Source organism: Mustela nivalis, assembly GCF_964662115.1.
Source record: "Mustela nivalis genome assembly, chromosome: 12".
NCBI lineage: Eukaryota > Metazoa > Chordata > Mammalia > Carnivora > Mustelidae > Mustela > Mustela nivalis.
The window spans coordinates 35465351-35486650 of NC_139031.1; the positions used below are offsets into that span (position 1 = coordinate 35465351).

General features: G+C 35.5%; 1 protein-coding gene across 1 annotated transcript in view; it reads left to right on the forward strand.

The window, feature by feature from the left end:
* The window catches only part of SAMTOR (S-adenosylmethionine sensor upstream of mTORC1), a 104690-nt gene extending 85935 nt beyond the window's left edge, over positions 1 to 18755 (forward strand). Inside the window, exons 4-5 of the mRNA XM_082693081.1 lie at positions 613 to 727; positions 15539 to 18755. Coding sequence (XP_082549207.1) covers positions 613 to 727; positions 15539 to 16168 — 745 coding nt within the window. The 3' untranslated portion in view covers positions 16169 to 18755. The remainder of the gene's footprint in view (positions 1 to 612; positions 728 to 15538) is intronic.
* The last annotated feature ends 2545 nt before the right edge of the window (positions 18756 to 21300 follow it).

Sequence of the window (21300 nt, forward strand, 5' to 3'; positions counted from 1 at the left end):
AATTGACTAATGAGATTTGATTGGTGTATGCATTCTTTTATCTACAAGGACAGTTTTCAAAGTGTGGTCTTGGGATTTGAGACCCTTCCAGGATCTCTGTGGGTGAAAAATTATTTTAATAATATTGAGATGTCATTTGTCTCTATTATTCTTTCTCTCCTGAGTGTAGAGTGGAGTCTTCCAAACCACATGGCATGTGATGTTACAACAACATATACACAAAAGCCCTTATGAGAATTCTTGTCCTCTATTAAACCAGACATTAAGACATTTGAAAAAATAAAACAATGCCTCACTTTTTATTATCTAGCTAATGTAGATTTTTCATATTAAGAATATAATTTACATTTCTTAGAAAGCCTATTGTAGCATGTTAAATAAATGAATTAATGTTTTTTCACTATTCAATTTTAATTTCAGATATGGTATTATTGGTAACCTACAACCCACATGTATGAAAGGTCTTTAGGGCCCTCAGTAATTTTTAAATGTTTTAAAGGGATCTTGAGACCAAAAATTTAGCCAATGATTTATGTAATCTTTTTCTCAAATACTTGAACTTTTCCTTTGTTTTATCCTATAAAAGGTGAACTGAAAATCCTCTATTTTTAGGTTGCTACAGACCTCAGGAAAGATCAGATTACTTGATGTTGGCAGCTGCTTTAACCCATTTCTGAAGTTTGAAGAATTTCTAACTGTTGGCATAGACATTGTACCTGCTGTAGAGGTATGCATAGTTATGTTTTGTTTTGAAGATCTTACCAAGGAAAAGCATTGTCTTTACAGCCCTAAAAGAGCAAGAGTGTTTTCTATGAAAAAGTTGGTAAGAAATTTCTGTTCAGAAGCAAATAAATGTTCTGTGAAAATTTTTGAGCATTTAGTTAACAAATATGGTACTGGTCAAATAATACTGGTTTTTATTTGTTTCCTGTTTATCTGTTGTTTTAATCAGAGACTTTGGTAGATTGCAATGATTTCCAGATAGCTGTAAGATTGGGCTTTTTATTTGTTTGAGGTATCTTTTTCTGAAGTGTACTGTGATGTAGAGCCATTAAGGAATAATATCAAGAGTAGGGGCTTTTGATACAGTTAAAACTTCATGAAACCCCAGCTATTTGTAGATAAAACTACTTAAATGTTTCCTCTGTTTTTAAAATTAGATTATTTTTCTTAATGACAAATTCATGTTTGCCATTTACTTTTCATAAAGCATTAGGCACCAAAATTTTTTATAAATTGCATTTTTAATGTTATAAAGAGAATGTGTTACAGTGTAAATTTTTCACCCTGCTGCTATATTCCTGGCACGGAGAAGAGTGCCTAGTACATACTCATTAACTACATGATGAATAAAAGAATAGAATCTTATTTCAACCTGGGGTTGCAACTCTGAGGCAGTTTTCTTATCTCTGTGATGGGGTTAGTATGGACTGTATTTCATAGGACAGTTGTAATGTCTAGTTAAGAAGTAATTAAAACAGCACAGTGTCTGTTACATAGAGAGTGTTAAAGAAATGTTTACCATTAGTATTGAAAAGTTCCGGAGATTAAACTTTCATATGAATCCTTTGAATTTTGATGAAAAAATGCTAACAAACTATTACCATTATCTCTACTTCTGAAAGGTGGACAGATGTTTGCTTTATGGTAAAATAGCTGTTTTTAGCTTGTCACTGCAAAGAATTCCTGTGCCATCAGGACCTGTACTTTAAAATGCATTTGGCTTTGTACATGGATTTTCTTCCTTCCTCAAGAAACACGTTAGAGATATCCTTTAGGGACTGCTGAAATGTGATAACCATTTGATCTAAACTTTGGGCTCAAATAAATACTAAACTTGTTTATATAGAGAGCCATGAACTTTAAAGTAATTGGGGAAGGCAAAAGAACTGCTATATATAAGTTCAGTAACAGAATCAGACTTTCACTTCCAGGCAAAATGGAGTAACAAGGATCAGATTGTTCTTTCCACCCTACCAAAAGCAACAGAAAGTGGACAAAATATAAGTAATTTACAAGACATTGAATATCAGGTGATAAAGAACAATGATCACTGAAAACAAATGAGTTGAGCCCTGCTCTTGCACCAGCATTTGCCCTTCAGGGAGTTTCTAGGGTATGACACGGGGAATCCCAGGCATAGCCCAGCTGATTCTGAGCTGAGAGCACTAAACATAGATGGCTAGGGTCCAGAGAACACAGTACCAGTTATGTGATAGCTGCACAGAGGGAAAACTGTAGAGTGTGGAGGGCAAAGATGAGGACTCAGCTGAGTACTGGTCACTACATTACATGTGTGAGAAAACAACATGAGACTCAAACTGCACTTGAAAGGAGTGGAGATTATAGTGCCTGGCACTCAACATAGGATGAAAATAGTACTAATTCCCATCAGGCATACTGGAAACCTAAACAATCACAGTACCTTAAGTAGAGTATACAGAAGAGTCTTACCTGAGTACTGGAAAATATTTAGCATTAAACTAAACTGTGGTCCAGTCCCACCTAACAAATCTCAGAAGACCCAAAAAGATCAGTGTTTCCAGGTAATTTAACTACATCCCAGAACAAAGCTTAAGAATATTCATAGTGATTCAATGCCATCCAGTGCCCAAAAAGGTAAAAATCCACCATGTTAGACATCTAATAAGAAATAACAGGCTATGATCAACAAAGACCAACCCTGAACTGACACAGATGTTAAAATTAGGAAACAAGGACATTAAAATAGGCACAGGATGACTGTATTCTGTATGTACAAAAAGTTTAGAGACATAGGACATACTTAAAAATACCAAATCTAACTTCCAGAAAGGGATACTACCATGTAGGACATGAAGTACATACTAGATGGAATTAAGGCATGCTATATATTGCAGAAGAAAAATTAAATTGAAGACATGACAATAGAAACTATCCAAAATTAAATACAAAAAGAATTTAAGCTGGAAGAACATCAGTGAGCAATGACATAATATCAAGTGGCCAAATACAGGCATAACTGTAGTCCCTCCCACAAGGCAGGGAGATTAAAGAAATAATGGCCTAAAATTTTCCAGACTTGATAACAAGCTATAAATATACAAATCCAAGAAGCTCAACAAACAAGAAACAAGATTATACCAAAGCACATGGTAATCAACCCCCCCAACACATAACACAAAATCAAGCACAGTGATAAAGAGAAATTCTTAAAAGCAACCAGACTTTTTTAAAGGGCATGTTAAAATAGTGAAGGATAATAATTCGTCACCAAGCAAAAATATCTTTCAAAAATAAAAACAAAATATTTTTCATGCATTCAAAAGCTTTAGGGATTCAACATCAGCCAGTTTACATTTCAAGAAATGTTAAGGAAGAAGGGCTTCAACCAGGTGCAAATATAAATCTACACAAAATGATGAGGAATATAGGAAGTGATAACTACAAAGTTGTTAGAAATGCAGTTTTTTAAAATTAAACTCTCTGAAAGACACCAGACCATTATTATGGGTTGAATTCTGTCCTGTTCCTCCTTGAAAACATATGTGAAGTCCTAACTTTCGGTGTGTTACTTTATTTGGAAATATGGTCTTTACAGAGATAATCAAGTTAAAATGAGGTTATTAGGGTGGGGCCTAATTCAGTATGATTATAATATTATAAAAAGAAATTCTGGCTTAGAAACACACATACAGGGAAAATGTCATGTGAAGGCAGAGGGGTGATGGTTCTAATAAGCCAAAGAACATGAAGATTGCCAACAACCAGTAGCTAGAATAAAGGCATGAACAGATTTTCCTTCACAGCCCTCAAAATGACCAACCCTATAGACCCCTTGATCTCAGACTTTTAGCCTTTAGAACTGTGACAAAATACATTTCTGTTTAAGCCATCCAGTTTACAGTATTGTGTTACAGCGGTCTTTGCAAACTAATACATCCATTTAAACAAGAATAATATGGAGTGTGGTTTATAAGTTAAAAAAAAAAAAAAAAGTCTGACAATAATAGCACAAAGGATGAAATTAGAGAAGGAAAATATACTATTTTAAGGTTTTTGTATTAAAGTGGTGAAATACTTGAAGGTAGATTATTAAAGATATATACATTAAATCCTAAAGCAATCACTGAAATAACAAAAGAGTTAAAGCTAATAAGCCAATGGGGTGATAAGATAAAATCATAAATTTATTTAATTCAAAAGATGGAAGAAAGAGATCAAAGGCTATAATGAAGAGGGGGCAAAGTAAAAAGGAATTACAGATCTAAACCTTAGTGTATCAATAATTACATTAAATAGGCTGCAAACTTGATCTCCTGGCTGAGGCCAAGGGAGCATGTATTCCTTCTGTGGCACTGTAATAGTCAGTGTCCCCAAAAAGGAGCTCATACCCCCTGTCTGGCATTTCAGTTTTTGCAACTGCTGCCAGGGTCTATCTCTGCATCCCTGGCTCTGTTGGCCAGTAAGTCTTACACTTACGGGTCCCACAGAACTGTAATTAGTGAAGAAAATTCCTTAACAGCTGTGCCGCCTAGGGCACAGCAGGAGGCATCAGACCAAGGAGCTCTGTCTTACAGTGAAGGAAAATGATTAGGTAATCATCACAACTACAGCCTGAGTGGCAGACTTCTAATTAAACACGTATCTTGGGGCTGACTATAATCCTTTCCGGAGATTTTTATGGGTGGGCCCTATCTTTGAGCTCACTCTCTGCTGTGTTCCCACATGCCAGTGTCTCCTGGAGGGGAGCTGTACACGCATCTGGTGCCCTAGTTTGTGTAGATGCCTTCAGGGAACACCCCTTGCTCACCTGGCTCTCGTGCCTGGGACGGGGAGTGGAGAGCTGGCATTCTTGGATCCCATGGGACAGTGGCACTTGGAGAGATTGTTCTGAGCAGACTAGCAGCCTACCACCCCCCAGGGCACTGCAGACAGCAGACTGAGGCACACTGCCCAGTCTTTCTGTGAAGGAGGCATCCTTGCTTGGTCTGGTTGGCTTTAGGGACCTCCTTTAGGCACACATTGATTGTCATACAGATCTGCTCCCAAGGCACATAGGCTGAGGACACCATCTTGCATTTTCCATTTGCCTTGCTCCATCCCATTACTATTACCCAGGAAAGACCCTGTACACTTGCCTGGAGCCCTGATTGCTTTGCCACCCAGGGGATACCTCCAGATGGCCTGCTTCTCAGTGAAGCCTTACACTTGTTGTCCCACAGGACTGTAATATATTTACATGCTTTTTAAAAGCTGAAGCCTGGAGGTCTGGCTTCCAGTCAGCCTGAGTCTAGGTGCTGACATCATCCCTTACAAGAACACTTACAGGTCTTGGCATATCCTCAACTACTAGGAGCTATTAAAAATGTAATAGGCTGCTTGAACAAGCATAAAGGTTTGAAAGACAAACCAAGAACTGAGACAGAGTTGAATAACAAGTTTCATCTCCTACATGAGGCCACTCCTTCAAACTGGAAGAGGCTGTGGTGTCATCTGCTACATAGAAACCAACACAGAGAATCAAAATGAAGAGAGGAATATGTTTCAAACGGAAAGAAAAAAATAAATAAAACTTCCAGGGGAAAAAAATTAATGAAATAGAGATAAGTAATTTACCTACTAAAGAATTCAAAGTAATGGTCATGAAGATACTTACAAAAGTGGAGAGAAGAATGAATTAACACAGTGAGAACTTCAACAAAGAGATGGAAGATAGGAGAAGGTACCAAGTATAAGTCACAGAGCTGAAAAATATAACTAAACTGAAAAATACGTAAGAGGCATTCAACATGAGACTAGAAACAGCAGAAGCATCAATGTGAAGACAACACAGCAACAAAAAAAAGGAATGGAAATGGAAAAAATAGTAAAAGCAGCAAGTAAAAAACGACTTCCTGCATACAAATGAACTCCCATAAATCTCTCAGCAGAAACTTTGCAGGCCAGAAGGGTATACCACTTTATGTTCAAAAGGCTGAAAGAAAAGATATTGCCATCCAAGAATACTCTACCTGGCCAAGTTATTCAAAAGTGAAGGAGACACTATAAAACACCGATGAAAGAAAAATGAAGGTGACACAAAGAAAGGGAAAGATATTCCATGCTCACGAATCAGGAGAACAAATATTGTTAAAATTCTGTACTACCTAAAGAAGTCTACAGATTTAATGCAGTCCTTATCAAAATACCAATAGCATTTTTCACAGAACTAGAACAAACCTAAAATGTGTATGGAACCACAGAAGACCCCAGATAGCCAAAGCAGTCTTGAAAAACAGAAACAGGATGGGATTGGGAGGGAGACAAACCATAAGTGACTCTTAATCTCACAAAACAAACTGAGGGTTGCTGGGGGGAGGGGGTTAGGAGAAGGGGGGTGGGGTTATGGTGAGTGCTGTGAACTGTGTAAACCTGGTGATTCACAGACCTGTACCCCTGGGGATAAAAATATATGTTTATAAAAAAATTAAAAATTAAAAATATATATATAGTAAAAAAAAATAGAAGAGGTATTACAATTCCAGATTTCCAAGTTAAAATACAAAGCTTTGGTAATCGAACAGTAGAGTACATACATAAATATAGACACGTGGATTGTTGGAATGGAATAGAAAACCTAGAAATAAACCCACAATTATATGGTCAATCTTCAACAAAGGAGGAATTTATATATAATAGGAAAAAGAGACTCTTCCACAAATGGTCTTGGGAAAACTGGGCAGCTACAGCAAAAGAATGAAATTGGGCCACTTTCTCACACCATCCACAAAAATAAATTCAAAACAGATTCAAGATCTAAATGCAAGACCTGAAACCATAAAAACCCTAGAAAAGACGAAGCAGTCATTTCCCTGATATGGGCCATAACAACATTTTTCTAGGTAACTCTCCTAAGGCTGGGGGAGAAAAAAGCAAAAAATAAACTGTTGGGAATACATCAAAATAAAGTTTCTGCACAGTAAAATAAATGATCAACAAAAAGACAAGCTACTGAATGGTAGAAGATATTTGCAACTGACATATCTTTTAAAGGGTTAGTATCTAAAATATATAAAGAACTTATACAACTCAACACCAAAACCACAAATATTCTTATTTAAAAATGGACAGAAGACATGAAATTTCTCGAAAGAAGACATCAGATGGCTAATAGGCACATGAAAAGATACTCAATATCACTCATCAGGGAAAGGCAAATCAAAACTACAACAAAATATCACCTCACACCTGTCAGAATGGCGAAAGTCAAGAAGAAAAGAAACAACAAGGGTAGGCAAGGATGTGGAGAAAAAGAAACTGTCATGCAGATGGGAATGTAAACTCGTGCAGTTACGGTGGAAGACATTATGGAGATTCCTCAAAAAACTTAAAAATAGAACTGCCCTACAATCCAGCAATCACACTACTGGATATTTACCCAAAAAATACACAACCACTAATTCAAACAGCTATATGCATCTCTGTTTATAGCAACATTATTTACGATTAAACTATGGCAGCACACAAAGTGTCCATCAATAGGTGAATGGATAAAGAATAAGTGATAGATAGATAGATAGATATGCAATGAAATACTCGTCAAGAGGTTCCTGGGTGGCTCAGTTGGTTAAGCATCAGATACTTGATCTCAGCTCAGGTCTTGATCTTAGGGTCATGAATTCAAGCCCCAGGTTGGGCTCCACACTGTGAGTTCAAGCCCCATGTTGGGCTCCACACTGGGTGTGGAACCTACTTATGAGAGAAAGAGAGAGAGAGATAACTGAAGAGAGAAAGAATCTGTACACAGAAAACTATAAAATACTCATGAAAGAAATTGAGGAAGACACAAAGAAATGGAAAAATGTTCCATGCTTATGGATTGGAAGAACAAGTATTGTGAAAATGTCTATGCTACCTAAAGCAATCTACATGTTTAATGCAATCCCTATCAAAATACCATCAATTTTTTTGAAGAAATGGAACAAATAATCCTAACATTTATATGGAACCAGAAAAGACCCCGAATGGCCAGAGGAATGTTGAAAAAGAAAGCCAAAGTAGGTGGCATCACAATTCCAGACTTCAAGCTCTATTACAAAGCTGTCATCATCAACACAGTATGGTACTGGCACAGAAACAGACACATAGATCAATGGAACAGAATAGAGGGCCCAGAAATTAGACCCTCAACTCTATGGTCAACTAATCTTCCACAAAGCAGGAAATAATGTCCAATGGAGAAAAGACAGTCTCTTCCACAAATGGTGTTGGGACAACTGGACAGCTGTGTGCAGAAAAATGAAACTGGACCATTTCCATACACCACACACAAAAATAGACTCAAAATGGATGAAGGGCCTCAGTGTGAGAAAGGAATCCATCAAAATCCTTGAGGAGAACACAGGCAGCAACCTCTTCGACCTCAGCCACAGCATCTTCTTCCTAGAAACATCACCAAAGGCAAGGGAAGCAAGGGCAAAAATGATGAACTATTGGGACTTCATTGAGATCAAAAGCTTTTGCACAGCAAAGGAAACAGTCAACAAAACCAAAAGACAGCTGACAAATGGGAGAAGATATTCGCAAATGACATGTCAGATAAAGGGCTACTATCCAAAATCTATAAAGAACTTACCAAACTCAATACCCAAAGAACAAATAATCCAATCAAGAAATGAGCAGAGTGCATGAACAGACATTTCTGCAAAGAAGACATCCAGGTGGCCAACAGACACATGAAAAAGTGCTCCACATCACTCGGCATCAGGGAAACACAAATCAAAACCACGGTGAGATACCACCTCACACCAGTCAGAATGGCTAAAATGAACAAGTCAGGAAATGACAGATGTTGGCATGGATACAGAGAAAGGGGAACCCTCCTACACTGTTGGTGGGAATGCACCCTGGTGTGGCCACTCTGCAAAACAGCATGGAGGTTCCTCAAAAAGTGGAAAATAGAGCTACCCTACAACCCAGTAATCACACTACTGAGTATTTACCCTAAAGATACAAATGTGGTGATTTGAAAGGGGCACGTGCACCTGAACGTTGATAGCAGCAATGTCCACAATAGCCAAACTATGGAAAGAAACTAGATGTCCATCAACAGATGAATGGATAAAGAAGAAGTGCCATATATATATATATATATCAGCCATCAAAAGAAATGAAATCTTGCCATTTGCAGCAACATGGATAGAATTAGAGGACATTATGCTGAGCAAAGTAAGTCACCCAGGGAAAGACATAAAAAGAAACAAAATCTTTCCATCTGTAACAACATGGATGAAGCTGGAGAGTATAATATAATGCAAAGTGAAATAATTTAGTCAGAGAAGACAAATACTGTTTGATCTCATATGTGGAATTTAAACAAAACAAATGAGCAAATGGGGAAAAAAAAGGAGAGCGAGCAAACCAAGAAATAGACTCTTCACTATAGAGAAAAAACTGATAGTTAATCAGAGGTGAGGTGAATCAACAGTCCAAGAGACAGTGGGGATTAAAGAGTGCACCTATCATAGTAAGAAAATCATTTGGGGCATAATTGAGGAAATTTGGGTATGTACTGCTTATTTAAAATCCAGCAATAAATGTCTTAGACATAACTTTAAAAAAGGGGGGGGTGGGGGGAGGAGAGAGAGTTTCCAGACAAGCAAAGCTAAAGTTCATCACCACTTAACTGGGCATTGGAGACATGTGAAAGGAACTTCTTTAAGCTGAAAATAGAAGGCACTAGTTAGTATTAAAAAAAAAATAGGAAAGAATACATCTCATTGGAAAGGTTTATGTATGGTAAATATAGTGGATTAATCACTTTAAAGTATGAAAATTAAAAGACAAAAGTAGCAAAAATAAGTGTGGTTATAGTAGTTAAAGGACACAGATTAAAAGATATAAAATGTGATGTAAACTATAAAAAACCTAAAATAAAAGACAAAAAAGCATAAAATATGGGGATGGATAATAATGTTAAGCATTACAGTGTGAACAGTTTAAGTTGTTATCATCTTAGAATAGAGTGTTAGAGATCTGAGTTGTTATATCTAAGCCTCATAGGGACCACAAAGCAGAAATTTATAGTAAATACACGAAAGATAAAGAGACAGGAATATAAGCATACCACTAATAAAGTCATCAGACCACTAAGAGAGAGAGCAATAAAAAGAAAGGAACAAAGTGGAACTACAAAAACAACCAGAAAATAAGTATCGAAACAGAAATAAGCATGTATCTCTCGATAATTAAATATAAATGCATTAACTTCTTCAGTAAAGAAAAAAGTTTGTTGAATGGATAAAATAAACAAGACCCATTTATAGGCTACCTGAAAGACTAAATTTAGGTTTAAGGGGAAACACAGACAATAAATGAAGGGCTGGAAAAAGATATTCTATGCAAATGAAATCCAAAGGAAAGCTGGAATCGCTATACTTTTATCAGACAACAGACTTTAAAGCAAAAACTAATAAGAGTCAGAGAAGGTTATCAGCAGGGAGCCTGCTTCCCTCGCTCTCTGCATGCCTCTATGCCTACTTGTGATCTCTGTCAAATAAGTAAATAAAACCTTTAAAAAGGGGGGGGGGCACCTGGGTGGCTCAGTGGGTTAAAGCCTCTGCCTTCGGCTCAGGTCATGGTCTTGGGGTCCTGGGATCGAGCCCCACATCGGGCTCTCTGCTCAGCAGGGAGCCTGCTTCCCTCGCTCTCTGCCTGCCTCTATGCCTACTTGTGATCTCTGTCAAATAAATAAATAAAATTAAAAAAAAAAAAAAGAGTCAGAGAAGGTTATCAAAAATGATAAATGAGTCAATCCAATGAGAAAATATAACATTTATAAATATGTGTTCAACATAAGAGCATCTGTGTAAGGCAAATATATATTTAGATCAAAAGGGAGAAATAGCAATACAATAATAATAAGTGACTTTAGTCCACTTACATCAACAGATAGCTCACTGGCCTGATGTACTTAATAGATATTTGCACAACAGTTCATTTAAAACAACAGAATTCACCTGTGCTTAAGAATACAGATAATATGTCTTAGAAATACTTGTATTATATCATATTTAAGAGGATTAAAATCATATCAACCACCTTTTCCAACCATGGTGGTATGAAAGGAAACATTACTTACACAAAACTAGAAAATTTACACATGTGGAGATTAAAAATGCTATTAAACAACTGGTAGGTCAAAGAAGAAATCAAAAGAGAAATAAAAATAATTTGAGACCAATGAAAATAGAAATGGAACACATTAAAATGTATGGGATGCAGGAAAAGCAATTCTAAGAAGTTCATAGTCATAAATGCTTACCTCAAGAAATAAGAAAAGTTTCAAACAACCTAACTGTACCTCTCATGGAACTTGGTAAAGTACAAAAAAAAGTCCAAAGATAGAAAGAGGGAAATGAAGATCAGAGCACACATGAATGGAATAGAGACTAAAAAGACAAATAGAAAAGATTACTGAAAGTAAAAGCTGGTTTTTGGAAAAACTTAACAAACCTTTAGGTATACTCAACAAGAAAGAAAAAAAAAATGATAAACAATCGTATGCTAACAAACTGGACAATCTGTAAGAAATGAATAAATTCCTAGAAACATACAACCTATCAAGACTGAATTAAGATGAAATAGAACATCTGAACAGACTGGCTCCTACTTAGTGTGTTGAATCAGTAATCAAAAACCTTCCAACATGAAAGACCTCAGTGTGAGACAGGAATACATCCAAACCTAGAGGACAAAATAGGCAACCTCTTTGACCTTGGCTGCAGCAACTTCTTGCTACACACGTTTTCAAAGCCAAGAAACAAAAGCAAAAATGAACTATTGGTTCTTGATCGAGATAAAAATCTTTCGCACAGCAAAGGAAAGACTCAACAGAACCAGAAAAGAACCCACAGAATGGGAGAAGATATTTGCAAATGACATATCAGATAAAGGACTAGTATCTAAAATCTATAGAGAATTTCTCAAACTCAACACCCAAAGAACAAATAATCCAATCAAGAAATGGGCAGAAGACATGAACAGACATTTCTCCAAAGAAAATATACAAACGGCCAATAAATACATGAAAAAATGCTGAACATCACTAGGCGTCAGGGAAATAGATATCAAAACTGTGATGAGGTACCACCTCATGCCAGTCAGAATGGCTAAAATTAACAAGTCAGGAAACAGATGTTGGCAAGGATGTGGACAAAGGGGAACCTTTTTAAAATGTTGGTGGGAATGCGAACTGGTGCAGCCACTCTGGAAAACAGTATGAAGTTTTCTCAAAAAGTCAGAAATAGGGCTCCCCTCCAACCCAGTAATTGCTCTTCTAGGTACTCTTCCAGAGGATACAAACATAGTGATTTGAAGTCTGTATAGCAGCAGTGGCACAGTAGCCAAACTATGAGAAGAGCCCAGATGTCCATCAACAGGTGAACAGATGAAGGAGATATGGTATAAACAATGGAATATTACTTAGCCATCAAAAAGGATGAAATCTTGCCATTTACAATGATGTGGATGGAACTAAAGGGTATTATGCTAAGTGAAATAAGTCAGAGAAAGAAAAATATCATATGCTTTCACTCATATGGAATTTAAGAAATAAAACATGAACATGGGGGAAGAGAAGGTAAAATAAGATGAAATCAGAGAGGGAGACAAACCATAAGAGACTCTAAACTAGGAAACAAACTGAGGGTTGCTGAAGGGATGTGGTTGGGAGGATGGGGTAACTCAGTGATGGATATTAAGGACAATACTTGATATAATGAGCAGTGGGTGTTCTATGCAACTGATGAATCACTAAATTCTACCTCTGAAACTAATAATAGTTGTGTTTTTTAACTATATGTTAATTGATTTTAAATTTTTAAAAATGAATGCTAAAAAAAAAAAAAAAAACTTACAACAATCAAAAATCCCCCTCAAACTTCCAAAAAATAAGAAGAGGAGGAAACTCTTCCAAACTCATTTTATAAGGAAAGCATAGATAGATTTTTTGAAGTTGAGGAATATTCCCTCTATCCCTATACTCTGAAGTGTTTTAATCAGGAACGGATGCTGTATCTTGTCAAATGCTTTTTCTGCATCAGTTGAGAGGACCATGTGGTTCTTCTCTTTTCTCTTACTGATTTGTTCTATCACATTGATTGATTTGCAAATGTTGAACCACCCTTGCATCATCCCATGGATAAATCCCACCTGTTCATGGTGGATAATCTTTTTAATGTACTGTTGGATCCTATTAGCTAGGATCTTGTTGAGAATCTTGGCATCCATATTCATCCGGGATATTGGTCTGAAATTCTCCTTTTTGATGGGGTCTTTTCCTGGTTTGGGGATCAAGGTAATGCTGGCTTCACAGAAAGTCTGGAAGTTTTCCTCTGTTTCTATTTTTTGAAGCAGCTTCAGGAGAATAGGTATTATTTCTTCTTTGAATGTTTGGTAGAATTCTCCAGGGAATCTGTCAGGTCGTGGGCTCTTGTTTTTTGGGAGGTTTGTGATCACTGCTTCAGTCTCATTACTGATACCAAAACCGGACAAGGATTCCACAAGAAAAGAAAAAAAAATTACGGGAACAGTGTCCCTAACACATAGATACAAAAATCCCCAACAAAATATATGTTTATAAAAAATAAAAAATTAAAAGTAAAAAAAAAAAAAAAAACTCACAATTCAATAACAAAGAATAAACTGTCAATAGATTCTATTAAACAATTAATACCTGACTTAAAATACGTATTAAAGTCAACTTACATGATGGGAACTACCGTAATGAAGTGAATATACAGCACTGCATAATTTGCTGAATGTTACAACTTCATGGAAATGATTCAGAATAAATATCCTAGCAACACAGTAGAGTCAGGAATAAAGCAATACTAGGCATCAAGATTGGAAAGAACCGAAACTGTCTTTATTCATATATGACATTGATCATTAAATTATTCCTTGGAATATACAGAGAAGCTACTAGAATAAATGAGTTTAGCAGGGTTGCAAGATAGGAGATCAATATACAAGAGTCAACTGGTATAGATGATATATAGATATAGATGCAAAAGAGTGGATGAATCTCAAAATAATTGTATTGTGTGGAAGAAGCCAAGCAAATCAAGAAGACATTATTCTGTCTTACTCCATTCATATAAAATTTTATGAAATACAAAGTAAATCTGGGGCACCTGGGTGGCTCAGTGGATTAAGCCACTGCCTTCAGCTCAGGTCATGGTCTCAGGGTCCTGGGATCGAGCCCCAAGTCGCGCTCTTTGCTCAGCGGGGAGCCTACTTCTCTCTCTCTGGCTGCCTCTCTGCCTGCTTGTGATCTTTCTCGGTCAAATAAATAAATAAAATCTTTTTAAAAAAAAAATACAAACTAAATCTGTAATGATAGAAATCACATGAACAATTGCCTGGTAGCCAGGAAGAACAAAAAGGGTACCAGGAGGGGATTATAAAGGCTCAGGGAAGAAGCTTTTGGGGGTCTTAGGTCTATTCATTAAATTGTCGTTTCATGGTTTCATGAATGTTTAATGACAAAACTTATCAATAAGTACCCTTTAAATATACTTCTGTGTCAGTTCTCCTTGTTTGTACATCAGTATACTGAAGTAAAGTTATCTTAAGAGGAGAAAAAGGTGGAGGTGCCTAGGTGCTCCAACTTTTGGTTTTGGTTCAGGTCATGGATTATAAGACCCAACCCTGTGCTGGGCTCCCTGCTCAGGGAAAGTCTGCTTGATGATTCTCTCCCTCTGCCCCTCCTCCCATTTGGCATGTACTCTCATACCCTCCAATCATTTAAAGAAAGAAAAAAAAAAAATGGAGGGAGGGGAAGCAATGGGTAGAAGAAAAGCATTTTTCTTTTTTTGTATTATGTGTTACTTTCTCTAATAGATAGTCCACATAATTATGTGCTCAGCTTGTCTACCTACTAGCAAGAATGAGGGAATAAAGTATTAGTCCATATCATTGTTAGTTAATAACTATTATATTAAAAAAAACACTAATTTTTATCTAATTTTAAAACTTTTTATTCTGGATGTTTAATAGAATAAATGTAATACTAAAAATATTTTTAAGATGATTCGAGCTAATGGTTTAAAGACATTTTTCATGACCTTGAAAAGTTTTGGTGCTCTGCTTTTACAAATGCATAGTGCCTCTTTCATTATCCTTTTTGATTCATATTTATTTAGTAGTATTGTTTAAAGTTTTTATATTGGACTTTGTTAATTATAAATGTTGAAGTGAAAGTAAATATGACTAAGTTTAGATAAATCTTTCTGGTAAGCTCTTATCCAAATTAAATTTCAAATTATTAGGCAGAAATATTTAGTTTTTTAATGAGGAGAAGAAATTCTCTGGGCTTGATTATAATCTCTTTGAAATTTTATTGAGTAAAAGTTTAGTTTGAATGTCTGCAAGTGGAATCACGTAGAAGGGAAAAATTAAGAATTAAAGCTTGGATAATGTAGAAATGCTGTGACACAGTGTGGTGTAAAATCTGTGTAATAGGGTGGAAGTGATCTTCAGATTCTGAATATGCCTTGTTTTTCCCTTTCTGCAGAGTGTATATAAATGTGACTTCCTGAACTTGCAACTTCAGCAGCCCCTCCAGCTTGCACAGGATGCTATAGATGCCTTTTTGAAGCAGCTGAAAAATCCTATTGATTCTCTTCCTGGAGAACTTTTCCATGTAGTGGTTTTCTCTCTCCTCCTTTCTTATTTTCCATCGCCTTACCAACGATGGATTTGCTGCAAGAAAGCCCATGAACTGTTAGTGTTAAATGGTTTATTGCTTATCATCACACCTGATTCCTCCCATCAGAACCGTCATGCTATGATGATGAAAAGCTGGAAGATTGCTATAGAATCCCTGGGCTTTAAACGTTTCAAGTATTCAAAATTTTCACATATGCATTTGATGGCATTTAGAAAAATCTCCCTAAAAACTACAAGTGACTTGGTTAGTAGGAACTACCCAGGGATGTTATATATTCCTCAAGATTTCAACAGTATAGAAGAAGAGGAATATTCTAACCCTTCCTGCTATGTTCGATCAGATATGGAAGATGAACAACTAGCATATGGTTTCACAGAGCTCCCTGATGCTCCATACGACTCAGATTCTGGAGAAAGTCAAGCCAGCTCTATTCCTTTCTATGAGCTAGAAGATCCCATATTACTTTTAAGTTAATATCAAAGCAAAAGACCCTTTCAGTCCAGACTTCTAAACTAATTCCTTACACTAATCAGAAATACTAACATGAACTCAGTACTTAAAACCTGGTTTGCATAGAAGAAATGCAAAGGTTTACAGAGTTTGCTATTTTTTTCTACTTCCGGATTTTAAAATTTATTCTTATATAGAAAGCTTAAAGTTTCATGCAGAGTGACTCCTGTCATAGCAGAAACCACTGTTACTTTAGCATTTAGCACTAAGATACTATAGAAAGGTACCTTTTTTCTTTAGTGCTGTTGTGAAAATGAAATGTAACTTGCTATGTATTTTTCTTTTTTAATCTTTTCAGTGTTGACTTTAAACCATTGCAATGAGAAAGATATGTAGAAAGCTGTAGCTTGCACTTTGATTACTCACAAGTTAAATGTGACAGAGATAGATTGGTTTAGTTGTTTTGTGATGCACTTATTCTCTTTTCTAGCTAAATTGTTATCTGTTACAGAAAGCCATTTTCTGTTCAGTTTTGTCTGGTGATCCAGCGTTTCTTCAACTTTCTGGAATTTTTTTTTTTTTCTTTTTTGCTCATTTGGCAGCATCAGACATTTGGGGAAAGATTTCCCCCAAGTATGTATTCTCATTTCATTAGTACAGTACAATAAACACCATTGCCAAAGTAGAATGTTCATATCTTTCATATTGATTTAGGCCTTGGTGTTAAGTATATTTAACTGTGAGAGTTCACTCTTACCTTTTTTAATTTTAGGTTTCATTTACAAAATTTTCTATTTAAGCAAGGAACAATACTCGATCCTGACCTGAAACACCTTTGTGAAAGGGTTTGCACTTGTAAGAGTTTATGTTCTGTCTAGACCAACCTTATTAGGGTTCTCACCTTTCCATTAAGGAGGTGTGCTGCACTACAAGTCTGGAATTCTATAGAAAATTTTTAAATTAACCCTCTGCTAGCAATCTCATAAAATGGTTTTGACCTTTCGGTATTCTAGTTTCTATCAAAATTCTAGCAGAAAATTTTCTTTGAATATATAAACCATTAGTTGGCTGTGGGAATTTTCCCTTTCCACATTGATAAATGACTTTCTGTGTTTCTGAATCAGAAGCAAATGATTAAGGAGAAAAATATGTCCAAACAAGACAAGATTAGTTTAAATAGCTAAGAACATTTGGTCCACATTGTCTTGTCAGCCAGCAATTGTCATGTAAACTGTCGTTTTTAAGAGTGCCACTGTGTGGATTTTTTTTTCAAGTGGTTATTACATTAAAATTACCTCATACTGAGGTTTTTGCACTGAAGTATCACAGTTTCAGAATCCATGGTTAATGTTATGTGTGCGCGTGTGTGTGTATGTTCTTCAAGGAAACTTGCATTTTCGATAGTTGATCCTAAATTTCATAAACTGCACTTCTTTACTCTGGTAAAATTGATGTTTTTGTGCTTATTGTGAGTTGCTGTAGTTAACTTTGAATGTCAGACTTTATTTAGAAATACAAAATTACCCTTTAAGATATCAGTGTTTGGGTATATATACCCGATATTTCAAATTAAATTTCATGTTCTAAATTAATGAAAGTAACAGGATTGTAATTAACCTAAAAAGTCAGTTGAATGAATGCAATAAATATTGATTGCTCAAATATGCCAAAAGTAACTAGAAATGTTTCATTTACTTTCAATAGCCTCAGAGCCCTTAATAATTAAGATTTGACTTTTCTTTCCAATTAAGCACTATAGGTCCCATCTTGATCTCCCCCAAAAGAAGGGGAAAAAACCCACTCTATTCAGGTGACACAAAACTGTGTTTACTATGTTTTGGTAGTACCTCTTTTACCCATATTGCCCATTTCCTTTGATTTGGCTAAATATAATCTTTAGGGCAAAGAAAACAATATAGCTAATTAAAGTGCTTTGAAAGTAAATGAAAGTCGGGCTTTTGAGAGGCTGGTATAAGTATGACCTTGGAGTCAGCCTTTGTGTTACAGCTAACATGTTGGTGCTATAAATTTTTCTGATTGTTTACAGATGTTGATTCTGCTTATGCTCCAAAGTGTGCATGATGTATTTTAAGTAGTACTTTAAAGAAAAGTCTCTTTATAAAACCTACTCCCACTTAGTATGAATTTGTTTGGATTTATAAATGTCATTTGTTATTGTAAATTCAGCTTCAAATTAGGTTGGTACAGGATTTAAACTAATACATATTCCACCAAAGCCAGTTTAACATTTATGTGTTAAAATATAAGCAGTCCTGTGGCTTGGTGCCAGAAGATATATGTAATGACAAGAGAAGTTAACAGAGCCTTTTAATACTGAATGGGTACTCTTGAGAATGATTTCATATAGATATAAATAAGTTTTAAGGGGTCTCCTGTCTCACAACAGGATTCTCCAAAATAATTTGGAGTTTCAGAAATAAATGATCATTTGATTAGATTCTTCAGGATCATGACTTGATAAAAAATGGTTTATATCATAGTTGCCAAATGGTGGGAGATGGCATATCTGAAAATGTATGTTTGTGTTTGTTGTATTTTTTCACATTTTGTGAACAAAGCACATTTATTAAAAATTTTAAATTTTCTAATATTCATTGTCTATTACTTAAAACCTGAAAGTGCTATGCTCTATACTAAGCGATTTCAAAATTGGGAAGCATTTTAAAATTTGAATGACCTTCAGAATTTTCAAGCTAGGTTCACCTACTCAAATTCCTTAATTTCAGGAATTGATGCACAAAATACAGAGAGTTCAAGTGACTACGATATTGTTACATAGTGTCATGCTGTTTATCAAAGAAACAGGGACAACAGCCTCCATAAATTCTGGTTCATTGTAGGTCTCCTTCTTTTCTTGAAAGTTACTTTCATCAAAGATAGTTAAGTGTATTAGTTATTTTACGGCAGCAGATGGCTTTCTCATGATGTCAAACAGTTCTTAATCCACTGAACGAATGTTTGAACTTTACCATATACGGTATGCTGGGGAAACATTAGGATTGGGGTGGTCATAGTCCCCTGCTTCCGTGGAGCTGATGATCTAACAGAAAAGACAAGCATCCTATATAGAGTTAACATCTCTATCTAGGAATGTTTGTCTACTGAATTTGTTTACCAAAAATGAAACAGAATCCAAAAAATTTTAAAGACAACTGTTCGACAAATTATAAACACATTGTGGGTAAGAGGAATGTATTGTTCATCTATCTAGAAAAGTGCAAGCTACAAACCAATTCTCTGATTGTAAAAGGTGGGTAAAAAAAAGGGGGGGGAACCAAGCTGTCACTCCATTTCCCCCACATTTTTTCTGAGCACAGTGCTAGAATGGTATTCCTCTTCAGGGGTCCATACACTAACATTTGGTTCCGTTTTGGTGTTACAAATTGTTAGGCAACAGCAAAGGTGGAAAACAAATTTTTCTTACTTAAACATTTTTTACAAAGAATGTATTTTTAAAATTTGATTTTTCCAAAAAAAACTGAATTGCACTAATCTCCATAATTTCATGTCCATGATCCACTGCCAACAAAAAGTTCCCCAAGATTAGTGGTAGCCTATATTACACAATACTCAATAAACAAAGAAGCTACAACAGCTAACAATTTCATTAAGTACCTCTAAATATTATAAAAGGAGGAAGTATTGGGTTTTCTAAACCCTATTTTTCTTATTAGAGAAATTAGTATCCCCAAATTGGAAGACTTTATCTTGAACTTAGATTTAGATGTTTTATCATCCAAAATTTAAGAATGTGTTTAGTATGCATTTTTCAACTAAGAATCTTGTTAGATCTAGCGCTGTTTGTTGAGTGCTAACTTTGGTCAACTTCAGCAGTGTTCAAATTAATTTGAATTTTTTTAACCATAACACTTTTGTCCAATTAATAGAAGGCTATTGTGCTTTTTGTCATATAAAACATTTGTGATTAATGTTCCTGCATGATTTTAGTACTCAGAAATATTGATAACTACTTAATATCATAGGTTTTAACAATTTCTAAAATTGGGTCCATCAGTGGTCCAAAATGGTACCTATTTTCTTAAATTAAAATTTAAACAATTTTAATATTTTAAAAATTTCAAAAATGTTTTTAAATTTTAAAATTAAAAAAATTAAAAATTAAATTTTAATTTAAAAATTAAATTTTAAAAGTTTTAAATTTTAAAATTTAAATTAAAATCCAAAGAATTAGGTCATAGATATTGACTGCAGAATCGTTTCTCAAATTTGTCATAAATAATGAAAAGGCTATAAAGCAAATTTGTTCATATTACTGGATTAGAATGCCCGTGTAAACCATTAAAATGGTACAGAGGATTGCTCAAAATATAAAACAATGCCAATAGTTTTTGAAGCTCTTTAAGGAGAAAAGTCAGGAGAATATACTTGCATACTTTTATTGCATATATGTCTCACTTACTAAAGGCAGTCACAACCAAGTAAATCATTCAGTGGTGTGCTGATAACATTCTGTTGGTCTTTGAGCTGGCATGGGGAAAACAGATATCCAGAAGAAAATGATTTGTGGGCACAGAGACACTCTATATGAAGCTATTGTAGAATCCACATTTAAGCCCTTTGTAATTGTTCCCTACACCTACAAATCTTTCTTACAGCTAATTAATGCCAGGCTTCAGCTAGGCTTATTGCCCTATACCTAAGAAAAAGGATACAAATTTGGCCCTGGCCAGTATTAATTTAGTTCTTCAAACTCTTGTTCTGTAACACATCCTTTTTGGATGAGAGAATTTGCCAACACAGGTTAAATGTAGAGAAGATAAAGTCAGTAACAGCAACAACAACAAACCGACTCCTAATTAACACAGGCCTTTTCACTAGGAAGCCAAGAACTAACATCATTTCCCAAAACCAAGCATGGATGAACCAACCCTTCCCTGAAAATAAGATACATGGGCGATTGCTGACAAGAAGAGAGGCAGGTGGACCAAATTCCTAGAGCCTCCCTGCAAGAAGAAATGCTGAAGGAAACAGACCTAAGAGGGGCTACGGCTTAACTGTAAAAACACAGATTTGTTTTCTAAACTCACTGAAGCATTAGCACCGATTAATGTCCCAGAGAGGTTGCTGTGCAAACAGTAAGGACCTGGGAATTTTAATGAAGAAAACAAAGATCA